The sequence below is a fragment of the Thamnophis elegans genome, chromosome 1 (assembly GCF_009769535.1).
Source record: "Thamnophis elegans isolate rThaEle1 chromosome 1, rThaEle1.pri, whole genome shotgun sequence".
NCBI classification, from domain to species: domain Eukaryota; kingdom Metazoa; phylum Chordata; class Lepidosauria; order Squamata; family Colubridae; genus Thamnophis; species Thamnophis elegans.
In genome coordinates, this window is record NC_045541.1 from 149,222,159 (window position 1) to 149,235,437 (window position 13,279).

Here is a 13,279-nt window from a genome sequence, read left to right on the forward strand (position 1 = left end):
TGCTATTTGTAAAATAAACAAAGATTTTCTTTGTAAAATCACCAAAAATTACACTGTTTTAGGCAACTGGAACTGTTCTGCCTCTTCATGAGCACCTGAGAGCAAGACAAGAAGCAATCAGTGGAAGCCAATCAGAGATCCAGCTTTGAACTGGATCATGGGGAGTACCTAGGTGCTCCCATGTTACACCCCTTTTAGGCAGCCTGCACTGGTTGCCGCTTGTCTTCCGGGTGCGATTCAAGGTACTAATGATGACCTTTAAAGCGCTTCATGGCTTAGGCCCAGGATAACTGCGAGACCACCTACTGCCACCAGTAGCATCCCACCGCCCAGTGTGATCCCACAGAGTTGGCCGCCTCAGGGTGCTGTCAGCCAGACAGTGTCGGCTAGCGACCCCCAGGGGGAGACCCTTCTCTGTGGGAAAGCCTTCCCTCTGGAATGAGCTGCCCCTGGAGCTTTGTATAATCCCCGACCACCAGTCCTTCCGACGCGCCCTAAAAAATTGGCTTTTCCAGCAAGCCGGCCTGGCCTGAATAGAATAAAATATAGGATTAATTTGGTTGTTAATTTTAATTTAGTTTTTAAATTTTTATTGAAAATATCAATTGGGGTTTTTTTGGATACTTTATTTAATGTTCCTTTTAATTTTTGTAATATGTGTTTTCTTTTATGTTGTACACCGCCCTGAGTCCTTGGGAGAAGGGTGGCATATAAATCCAATAAACCTAACCTAAACCTGAACTAAGGAGAAACTTCTTGATTAATCAATGGAACAGCCTGCCTCCTGGTGTTGTGGGTGCTTCATCGCTAGTGGTTTTCCTTTGTCCAACGTGAAATAAGGATGATTCCTGCATTAAGCAGGGGGTTGAACTAAAAGACCTCTAAGGTCCCTTCCAGTTCTGATTCTATAATATTCCAGAAAAATGGTCCAAGCCATTAGGGAGCGAAAGCTCCAACACAGTTGTTATTGCAGGTAATAGCAATTGTGGCAAATGAAAACAAAAATGAAAGCAAAGTAAAAGCCCTCTTTTCAAACAAACATGGCAAGTTCACCATTAATACTGATAAATGTGAACCTTAAGTAGCCGTAGGAGAATTTTTCCTACCCTGGAGAAATCTGAGGAAATGACTCTCTGTCCATTTGCTTGCATGCTGTCCAGAACCACTTTCTTTTGAGTTCGGCAGCCCTATAAATCCATTATATATTTACTTAGCTAGAGTACACGCGTCTCTCCTCGGGCACAGAAACATCTTAAATTGTTCCCTTCAAAACATGTGGAAGTAAGTAAAGAAAAGGACAAAAGGTGTATAAACCGTAGTTATTCTTACAAAGACAGCGTAGGTCAAGAGGTAGCTCCATTATGGGAAAGAAAACAGCACCCAAAGCAGAGGGAGAGCTTTTAAAATTTTTTTTACAAAAGTTGTAATGTAAAAAAATTACAAAAATGTATGTTTTGAGTGTTATTGGAACATAAAGAGTACTAGGCCTTTCTTCGTTCAAAAACAAAAACAAAAAAACAGTACTAAATCCCAGATCTCTTTAGCCCAGGACCAAATGCATTCTTTATTTTGATACAGACAACGCGGTGCATTTGACTGCATTTGACTGAATTTCAACATGCTATGGTGATTGGGAAATTACTTTGGCCGTTATTAGAAGATTCAATCCTTTAAGAGGTCACCATAAAAGTTCACTATTTTTTTTCGAGGCCGTTCATCAATATAAGAGGCACAAACAGGCGAGCATTTCACTTGTGCCCCTTCAGAAAAGAGAAGGCCTTGAGGTGTCTGGTCGTTGTCCAAACAGAAATGCTGAACTCTGTTCTCTTGGTCTGAGTCTCTCCAAAATCAAAACAAGTGGGGGGCTTGTCTTTGAGGCGGCTCAAGAAAGTTTTAAGAGAGAATCAGAATCAGAATCGAGCTGGGACCTTGGAGGTCTTCTAGTCCAGTGTTTCTCAACCTTGGCAACTTGAAGATGTCCGGACTTCAACTCCCAGAATTCCCCAGCCAGCATTCGCTGGCTGGGGAATTCTGGGAGTTGAAGTCCGGACATCTTCAAGTTGCCAAGGTTGAGAAACACTGTTCTAGTCCACCCCCCTGCTCAAGCAGGAGAGACTGACCTATACAATTTCAGGTCTCTTCTTAAACCAGTTATTTCTCGCTCCGGAATTATATCTCAGCGCCGGCTTTCAATAAAAAAAACGCGTGGTGGGTGTCACTTTGTTGTCTTCCCCTTGAGAAAAGTTCACGGTCGTAGTGCGCCGGAGACAGGGAGGTGGAGCCGGAGCGCCGGAGGGCAATGAAACCTCCCCAGTTCAGGAGCTGAATGCTACCTGCCCTCTCTGCCCACCTCCGCTCAACCAACGGTTCAACGGGGAGGAAGCCGGAGAGGGTCGTCCGTTCTCCCCTTGCTCCCCCCCTCCGCCCCCTACTGGGGAGGTAGGACGAGGCTTGGCCAATGGGAGACGGCGAGCCCGGAAAAGGGCGGCGCTAAGAGCCGGTATTTGGATGCCCAGCTTGCCCGAGTGGGGCATCCATACCGCCGACCCTTCCTCTCTCCTACCGGGGAAACTATCATGACAGAAGAGGAGAACGGCGAACTGGGCAGGGCTCTCTCGTACAGCGAGCCCGCTCCGACCCTTGACGTCGGATGCAGACCCATGGCCGAAGTGTGGGTGCTGGTGATCAACACCGGGGGGACTATCGGGATGGTGCCCCAGTCAGAGGGTGAGTGAGTAAGAAGGCGCTCGGTGAGGCTGAGTAAGGAGCCGAGCGCCTCAAAGAGAGGAGAGCGATCTTCTCTCCCCACGGATCCTTCCCTTGCACGCGTCTCCCCGCAGAGATTCATCGTGGGACGCTTTCACCCCCTCGTGGATAAAAGCGCTTATTGAAACAGAGCCGGATTGAGGCCAACGGGGGCCCAAACTGGTGCTCTTCGGATGCGCCAGAGTACAGCTTGATGTCTATGGAGATTCTCAGTCATCCAGGTCATGGTTGCCCTAAGGCGCTTTTTCAAGAGGCAAATGAACTTCGTAGTTTTTTTTTTCTTTCTTTCAAGACATTTCGCTTCTCATCCAAGAAGCTTCTTCATATAAAACATAGGTAGAACGGTTGCTGCTGGAACTGGGTATGTCTAGTTTAATGAAAAGAAGGACTAGGGGAGACATGATAGCAGTGTTCCAATATCTCAGGGGTTGCCACAAAGAACAGGGAGTCAAGCTATTCTCCAAGGCACCTGAGGGTAGAAAAAGAAGTAATGGGTGGAAACTAATCAAGGAAAGAAGCAGCCTAGAGCTAAGGAGAAATTTCCTGACAGTTAGAACAATTAATCAGTGGAACAGCTTGCCTCCAGAAGTTGTGAATGCTCCAACACTGGGAATTTTTAAGAAGATGTTGGATAACCATTTGCCTGAAGTGGTGTAGGGTTTCCTGCCTGAGCAGGGGGTTGGACTAGAAGACCTCCAAGGTCCCTTCCAACTCTGTTATTCTATTCTATTCTATTCTAAAAAAACAGAAAGTCTAGTTGCCTTTCGAAAAAGCACCTTTGGGATAGAGTACAGCTTCCTTCTCTTCCAGCCATCGCACCTTTTGGTCATAAGTAGTTTTGGGGAGATTTGTAATTTGGGGGTTGCTTGATTGCACTGGAGAAGGCAACTCAAGATGTTTGGTCTCACTGAATTTCTTCTACTTGACTTTTCCTGAGATCTTAGTCAATCTACATTCATATGATCATTGGTCTCATAAGTTCATTCAGTGAATTGGGTGTGTGTGTGTAAGTGTGATTAGGATTGTGGAAAGGGGATGTCCATGAAGCCACCAGCAGTTCAACATGATTTGAAGGAGATTTTTTAAATTCTTTGTTGGAACAGAATACTGTTATGTAAAGGAGAAGGGGACTCCACCATCTGTCAGCAAGATAACTGTAAAAAAAACCCCAACCGATAATAAAGTTTGATTTAATGGGAAAAAGCAACAAAAGAAAGACCAGGTCTGCAAATGGGCTGGGTCCAGGTTGAGGCAATGGAGAAATCTTTTCCCAAAATATTCTCTAAGGTATCCCTATGGGAGAAGCACTTGTACATTGGCTTAGAATGCTGCTAACACTTCTACTCTAAACCTAGTCCTACCTTTAGGCTCACATGATCCATGGGTTGGAAATCTCCACTCCTTCTCCATCCTTCCCAAATGCATAATCCAGAGTTGAGGGAATGGAGCCTGCCTAATACTTTGCAAACATAGACATAAATGCAAAACCTGGTGAAAAGATCAATAAGAATGCCAGAGACCATTCCTTGCTTCTTTTCCCTGACTTGTTATGCATAGGATTGTTCCATACTAGTTGGAAGTAAATCACATCAAAATAAGTCACTTTTCAACATGAACCTTTGATATACATTCACATTACTTCACCCTCCATGAATAGGTGTGTTTATATGCTTTTGCCTAGGGGTGTGGGTCAATTATTAATACACAATTTTCTTCTTGATCCAACTTTCTTTTTTTTCTCTCCTGACTTTTTGGTAATACAAGGCAGCTTGCAGAAGGATTTTTGGCTCAGGTGTTCAAATGCATCCAAATAAAAGGATAACAAGAAGCCTTAGTTGATGTTTTAGATTTCTTCTTCTGGTAGAAAGAAAACTTGGAGGCTTAGGTCCGGAAGTTTTAAAGTAGCTTTGTAATTTAGCTAGTTTACTGTAACTGTGCAATTCGGTTAGCCTATTGCAACAGCTGCCTGAGTAATCATGAAAGTGAGCATTATTCTAAGTGAGTAAGATGTTCCTGAACAAGGCAAACCCCTCACGTAAAGGGCATGGCCTCCATGGGCAGGGCTAACATGGAAAAATGTTCATTCTTGATAAATACTTGCATACCTGAAAACCTAATTTTTGAAACAAGATTTGTACTGCAATATTTTATTTCATATAAACAGTGCTAATTTTTTAGGAACTGGAAAACCTGGTTTCTTTTTTTGATCACATGGCAAATTAAAACTGTTTAGGAGCAATACAGGTGCTCCTTCATTTATCACTGACCCCTCAAAAGGGACTTATGACACACTTTTGAAATCCCCTCCCTATGGTCACATGACTTCAACTAGTTCCTGTTTTAAGCCATTTCTAGCAGCCTGATTTATATAGCTGCGATTTATAGTGTTTTTGCCAGAAACCAATGTTTACTTCCAATTTTACTTCCAGTAAAAACCGATCCATAGTGAACAATGGTTCCGTCAACAATCATGATATTCACTTAATCTGCGATATTCACTTAATGACTACCACAAAAAAGGTTATAAAAATAGAACTGGTCATGTGATGACCCACTTTACAACTATCATTATTTATGACCGTAATTTCCAAGCTCAGTTATTACCATAAATCAAGGGCTACCTGTATTAATTTGGGCCCTACTGTTAATAAGGAATGTGCATTAGATTAAGTTGAATGCTTACAGTAATTTTATAAAGAAATTGGCTGATTCTAAACATTTCAGGATTCTTCTGAAGTAATTTAAGTATGAGCCTGACCCTCTGTTGTTGATTTAGTTGGGAGGGACCAAAAGTACAGGAACGGCATTCACACATTGCACTAAGCAATGTGATTGTTTTTATTCATGATTTCTTTTGTTTCTCAGGCCTTGTCCCTGAAGCTAACAAGCTTTCAGAAGCTCTGAAGAAGATGACCATACTTCATGATGCAACATATGCCAAGGAAACCCAACTATATAACCGCCTTGGAGTTGACACTTTGGTACTTCCGTATGTATTTGCAATACTGGAATGTTTTTGTTCAATGAGTTTTGGAATTTCCTGTGAAGCATCCTGGATATTTTTTTAAAAAAATATTTAAGATTGTGTCTAGAATAACCTATTCCAACTTGAGACTCTTTACTGATATATTGGGATTGGAGCCATTCAAATCCTGAGCTAATCCCTTTGCAGTTTGAAGAAATAAAATTGCAATACCTGGGCAATTATCTAAATTAACTAAAATTAAATTAAATTGAATACTTTATTTGACTGTGATTAGACACCCAAGGAATTTTTCTCCACACAAAAGTACTCAGTGTACATGCAAAGCAAAAGAATAATAATATTATCAATAAAAGATGGAGTAAAGAAGATAATAATAATAAGAATAAATAATACCATAGCCACACTACATGGGTTAATAGACATTAGGCAGCACTGAGAGAATTAAGTGTTCAATAGAATGAAGGCATAGGCCTGTGTCTATTGTTCTGACCTAGGCTTCCCTACCAGCACGAAGCTTTGTCCTCATACGGATAAACCCCTTTTATTTAATTTACAGTGAATTCCTCTCCAGCAAAGTCTTTCCTCTTCCACAGTCTTTCAAGATACTTCACAATTACCGACCTTTATCAGGCTTGGAGAGTGGCCAGGCCAATATCTTTCAGATGCCTCTGCATACTTGGCAAGAATGCAGGAATGAACTAATTGTCTCCTGCAAATATCTCTCCCCTTTTGCTCCTCTTTTATTCCCTATGGGAGAGGCCATTCACCATCTACCTACTCCCAAGTCGACCCTTGTTCCTTAGTTGTTCCCTTCATCTGACAACTCTGCGCATGCACACATTGGGAACAGGCTCCAGCTGTTCGTCTGCCTCACTGATGTCTGACTCCTAAGTCAGCTGATAACTGTCAGACCTGGTCCCATCTCTACCTCTGATGCAGAGCCCTCGTCAGAGCCTTCCCCAGACTCCAGGACTGGCCCATGTTCCTCCCCAACCTCCTCACTGTCCGAATCTGCTGCCAGCTCTGCTGGCAGGCCACAATACCTACAGCATTGTTTTGCCATAAATGCCTTATAGCACTGCCCTGAGGGAAGGTATTGAAACAGTTTACAACCAGGATGTGAAAGGTAGGCAGATATCATCTCAGCTCTCCTTCTGACCTGCACAATGTAGAGGTCTTCTATGGAAGGCAGGCTGGTCGCAACTGTTCTTTCTGCAATCTTAATATCCATTGGAGTCTGTACCTGTCCTGTTTGGTTGCTGTACCAAACCAGACAGTTATAGAATAGATAACTATCAAATAGATGGAAAACAATTGAATTTCTTTAAAAGAATGCTGATTTTTAAAGGAAAACCTTACTCTTTTGGTACAGATAAACATTTTTTTAAAAAAAAGATGGCACTTTTGTGTACTTAGTGCAAAAGAGGATTTGGAGTTTTATATTTTGTGCAGTTGTTAAAGCTGGAAGTTGAGGATGGGTGCAGATAATTAAACAATAGAACAGTGTGGAACAGTGGAGCCTCAAGAGGCTGAGAGTGAGGGAAAATGAATTTGCAAAGAGGGGTATAGGGGTTTAATTTAATTTATTTATTCAGTTTAGGTCTGCCCAACTTCAGAATGACTGTGGGTGTTGAAGCTTCCTTGTATCTGTATCAGGTCAACCCTTCACAAGTTGCCAGGAATATCTTGCGTGAAAGCCATTCTGTTTGTAGATCTTCTCAGCAATTGTAATTTGATACCTTTGTCCAAAGTGATCTGAAAAACCAATATCCTTAAAACAGTTTATTTTAGAAGATGTTCTTTTTATGACAGTTCTTCCAATCAGGATAAAAGAATTATCTACACCATCCTGGAACTTTCTCCTCTACTAGATTCTTCAAATATGACACCATCTGAATGGGACAAAATTGCCAGGTGCCTTGAGGTAATTTTTTAAAAGAAATAATTTGTTATTGGTCACAGATACATAATCATTCTATGATCAATTACTCAAATATTATTTCTGATAAATTGTCTAATATAGGACCAAAACTTCAGTTCTTTCAAATCCTTAATTTATTTTTAACTGAGATAATTACAAAGTCAAAGCCAACCAATTCTCTTAATTAACAAGTTGTGTGATTTACATGGCTGCCTGTTAAATATATGCCATCTTCCATTTTCCCTATTTCTTTTATTACTGATTTCTTTTTTGAGGAATGATTTGGATTACACTTATGAGAATATCATTGGAACAACAATATTTGTGGCCCAGCATTTCTTAAACAATCCTTTTTTTTAACATAAATGTTCTTCTAAAACCTAGGATCCTGCTTCCAAGATTGCTCTAGGACTGTTTCTTAAATATTTGTTCTCAGGATCCCTTCCCACTTCTAAAAATGATAGAAGACCAACTGCAAAAAAGCTTTGGTTTATATGGGATATACAGTAATAATTGAATTAAAAATGAAAATGCATTGCATTTGTAGAATTGAATCCTGTAAAATAACAATAGTAAAGCCATTAAATATTGATATAAATAAAATGTTTTTTTGTGTGAAAAAAACTATAATTTGAACAGATAAAAATAATAATAAAAAATAACATTGAGTTAAACACAGGTAGTCCTCAAGTTATGGCCACAATTGAACCCAAAATCTATGTTGCTAATTGAAACATTTGTTAAGAGAGTTTGCCCCTTTCATGACTTTTCTTGTCACAGTTGTTAAGTGAATCATTGTCTTTGTTAAGTTAGTAACATGGTTGTTAAGTGAATCTGCACACACACCCATTGTTGGTCAGAAGGTTGCAAAAGCTGTTCACATCCAATCTTCATAAATTTGAGTCAGTTGCCAAGCAGTTGAATTTTGATCACATGACCATGGGGATGCTGCAATGGTCATAAGTGTGAAAAACAGGGATAGGTCACTTTTTCAGTGCCGTTGTAACTTTGAACGATCGCTAAATGAACTGTTGGAAGTTGAGGACTACTTGTAGCTGCAATATCTGGCAAATAATGGTGATTTCATGGACCTCTGGAAGGGTCTTATTTTACCTCCAGGATCACACTTTAAGAAACACTGTTCAAGGAAAAGGAATGAGGAGAAGCAAAACTGATGTAACTTTGAGTAACTTCCAGTTCTATAATTCTATAATACTATGACTCACTTAAAGCAGGTTTTTAAAACCTTTCTGCTAAAATTCATATGACCACAAGATGGTACTATATTGCAGCTTTTGGCTTTGCAAAATTTACAGATGGCATGCCAGCGAGAATTTGCAGAAGAATAAGCAATTTACAGAACAATCTGGCATTATCGAAACACAATTAAAATTTAAAAATAGAATTCATTGGAATGATGAGTGTCATACCCCACATCTTTCTTGATAAAGAACATGTTCTCTGGACACAGAGGTATTTAATCACTGTTCAGTGGAGTTAAAAGTACCAGGTGTTTTTTGTGTGTGTGTGTGGGGGGGGGGACTTTTAAGAACTGATAACTGCTTGGTTAGGGTTGTGGCTCCCAGAATTCCCAGCCAGTTTGGTTCTATCTGAATTGTATACGGTGTATAAATTGTATAAGGTGTATTTGTACTGGTGTTTCTGTATATGTTTGATCTTCCATAAGCTAATGTAATAGTGGTTTAGGGGAAAAAATCATTTTCATTTGTTAGTGGAAATCAAAGATCTGGCATGCAGTAGTGCACTTTTGATGCATTGATTAGGTATTGTCAAGTTGCTATCAATTCTTAGTGAGCACATGGATAGATTTCCTCCATTACAGTCCATTCCTAATTATTGCCTAGTTAGTAGCTGAAACCATCCACCTTTTGGCTGGTTGTCTTCTTCTTCCCTTTTCTTCCACCCTTTCCCAGCACAACAGCCTTCTCTAGAGAGCCAGACTTTTGCATAAGATATCTGAAGGTTAATTTCAGCCTGGTCATTTGTGCCTCAAGTGAGAACTTTGGGTTGATTTGTTCAATGATCCATTGGTTTGTTTTCTTGTCTTTCCATGTTGTTCTTAGGCGTCTTCTCCAACATTAGGGTTCAAAAGCATCAGTAAGGGAATTTTAAATACTGGAGTTCATAATTATCTCTTTATTTATTTACTGTTGCATTTGAGGACATTCCCAAGAAGTCCAGCATGTGGGATCCTGAGTTTCTGCCTCCCAAGTCCTGATTCTCTTCTCCTCTGGGGCATTATAAAGTTCCCTTTGCAAGAGTGGCCCTTTCCTATGGCAGACTGACTTATTTCTCAACTACCCACACTTGAAATGTTGTACAATGTCACAAATCTCAATAGTCTTGGTGCATAAGAAAGCAGAGTTGTATGTAACTGGCTATGGTTTTCCCAGTTACAATGCATGGCTGTGAAACTTGGGCCATAGGAAAGGCTGAGCGCCAAAGAATTGAGGCCTTTGAACTATGGTGCTGGAGAAGACTCCTGCAAGTCCCTTGGACTGCACTGTAAACAAACAGATCAGTCCTAGAAGAGATCAACCCTGACTGCTCTTTAGAAGGCCAGATCCTGAAGATGAAACTCAAATACTTTGGCCACCTAATGAGAAGGAGGGACTCACTGGAGAAGAGCCTAATGCTGGAAAAGACTGAGGGCAAAAGAAGAAGGGGATGACAGAGAATGAGGTGGCTTGGTGAAGTCACCGAAGCAGTAGGCGTGAGCTTAAATAGACTCCAGAGGATGGTAGAGGACAGGAAGGTTTGGAGGAACATTGTCCATGGGGTTGCGATGGGTCGGACACGACTTTGCAGCTAACAACAAATGATAAATAAACTATCACTCACTTATTTATTTGATGTGTAACATCAATGAAAGCGATAAAGGGCACTGAAGGGAGATTAAATGTTAAAGGTTACAAAAGCAAAGTGTGGCCATTGGGTCAGTGCTTCTTTCCTTTGTTCTGATTTCTCTCTCTCAACTAAAAGGGCTTTAGAATTATCCTATCGATTTGGCACTTATAAATTACTCTGTAGATGTCTAGTTGTGAGTCCTGTAAGCTGTAGCTGCTAGTATAACTCCATTTGGACCCTGCTGAATGCGTGTGAAACCATTACAGTTTTAACAGACTCCAGTAGATTAACAGATTAACAGAGTTGAATGTCATCTAGGCCAAGCAGACTCTAACCATTTCTGACAGATGGCAGTCCAGTCTCTTCTTGAAAATTTCCAGTGATGAAGCTCCCGCAACTTCTGAATGCAAGGTGTTCCTTTGGTTGATTGCTCTCACTGTCAGAAAATTTCTCCTTATTTCCAGGTTGAACCTCTCCTTGTTCAGTTTCCATCCATTATTCCTTGTCTGGCCTTCAGATGCTTTGGAAAATAGCTAGAGAAATAGCTAGACAAAATAGTTAGGTCTAGAGATGGCCATTGTGAACAAATGGATTATATTTTCTATGTTTGAAATTGTTGTTTGATTAGTAAACGTCATGTGATGCTTTATATACTATATATCAGTGACGTGCGGTGGGCTTCATGGCCGGTGAGGCAAGCGCGAAAGCCCCGCCGAAGCCCTGGCGCCGCATCTACCATAGAGTGGGACCGGGACTTTAAAGCCCTGCCGCTGGGGCCCTGCCACCACTTTAAAGCCCTGCCCCCGGGGCCTGAGTGGCCATGATTCCCCTCTCCCCAGCCAGCCAGCCCACCCAGCCCATTCCTCCCCCGGTGCGGCGAGCTCCAGCGGGCTGGACACGGGTGCAAGAGGCCTGGCAAAAGAAAGCAAGTGCCAGCCCGCCACTGCTGTGTCCAACAGGCCAGGTGTCTCACGTTTATGGTGGACTTAAACGCGAGACGCCTGGCCTGTTGGACACAGCAGCGAGATTGTCCCTGCCGCTGCCGCGCTCCGCTGCCTCGCCCCCCTGCCTCCTCCGAACCACCACTGTGAAGAAAGAAACACACGCACGCACACACACACACACACACACACAAATTCATCACAATAAAAAATTACAAATTAAATTACAATAATTTTGAATCCCCCCCTCCCTCCATCCGATCCACATACCTTTTCCAGCTGTGGATTTCAACTCTCCTCTTGTCCACCCACCATGATGAAAAAAATTAAATAAAAAAGCAACTTACTTAGGCAAGGCACGATTTGCTGCTCCCAAATCAGGAGGCGGGAGAATCATGTGCCTCCTTTGCATAAGGAATTTTTTGCCTTTTAACCCTTGCTTAACTCTGAGCAAGGGTTAAAAGGTGAAAAATTCCTTATGCAAAGGAGGCCCATAGTTCTCCCGCCTCCCCCTACAGTTAGCACTAAGCAGACTCAGAGTCACTGTGACTCTGGAGTCTGGCAGCAACTGCCTTGGCCTTTTTAATTATTTTAAAAATTATTTTCTTTTCCTCATTACACTGGTGAGGTCCCGCCTCCATTGACTGCATGTCCCTGCTGTATATATAATAAGATAAGCTTCAAGGTATTTATTTATATTATTTGAGCTTACACATGGCTCCAATTGCCCACTGAGTGGTTTACAATCCTGTATGGATAAACATGTTTAAAGCAACAATAGAAAACAATAGAAAATACACACACATACAGTATAAATAAAATATGTCTATGAGAATCATAACCCTAATCATAAGTATAACTCTAATCATAAATCATAAACTCACTACACAGTGAGTTAGGCACTAGACTAAAAACCGGAGACTGGTGAATTTTAGTCCTGCCTTAGGCATAAAAGTCAGCTACGTAACTTTGAGCCTTTCCCTTTCTCCTTCCTTCCTTCCCTCCCTCCCTCCCTCCCTTCTTCCTTCCTTCCTTCCTTCCTTCCTTCCTTCCTTCCTTCCTTCCTTCCTTCCCTCCCTCCCTCCTTCTACCCACCCACCCATCCATCCATCCAACTTGAATGCTGCCCATCTCATCAAAGATGGCTCAAGGTCGCTTACAAACATTGAATAAAATGCCATAAAAACATTAAAATAATAAATACATATCTTAAATTTAAAAATTCAATTAAAATAAAAACTAAGCAAGATGGAGAGGGAAGGAGCAAAGGCCGCACTGGAAGGAGGTCGGGTATTCTCTCCTCCAGGGATGTCAAACCCATTGGCCACAGCCACCCGCAGTTTAGCAGAGGTAAAAAATTGTGATACATGATGAAAACATGTCGCCATGAGTTTGACACCCCTGCTCTACTCCATCAGCCACTTCTTATGTACCATACCCCTATTAGAGCCCAAAGCTAGTTGGCATAGCTATGTCTTCAAGACATTACAGAAGGTCAAAAGGGTGGGTATGGATCTGACCTTCTTCTGGACCCCACCAGATGAAATTCCATGGTTGATGCATGTATTTCTTCTGCCTGCACAGGTAGGGCACAGGTAGGGCAGGGTAATTTCATTGGGATGAGGCGGTTTCTCAGATAGCCTGGACTGGAGGGCTTTAAAGATGAGAACCCTTGAAGGAGTAAACAGGCATTCACTTTAGTGTTTATATATAGTGAAGCAATATTGGCCATCTTAGGGGTCCCAAGAACGTCCTGCACTGCTACATTCTGCACCAGCTGAAACTTCCAGCTACTCT

The 13,279-nt window shown here is 41.6% G+C and overlaps 1 protein-coding gene across 1 annotated transcript in view; it reads left to right on the plus strand.

Moving 5' to 3' along the window:
• The first annotated feature begins 2,576 nt into the window (after nt 1-2,576).
• The window catches only part of ASPG (asparaginase), a 76,767-nt gene continuing 66,064 nt past the window's right edge, over nt 2,577-13,279 (plus strand). Inside the window, exons 1-3 of the mRNA XM_032213903.1 lie at nt 2,577-2,727; nt 5,632-5,755; nt 7,565-7,676. Of these exons, the coding sequence (XP_032069794.1) occupies nt 2,577-2,727; nt 5,632-5,755; nt 7,565-7,676 (387 nt within the window). The remainder of the gene's footprint in view (nt 2,728-5,631; nt 5,756-7,564; nt 7,677-13,279) is intronic.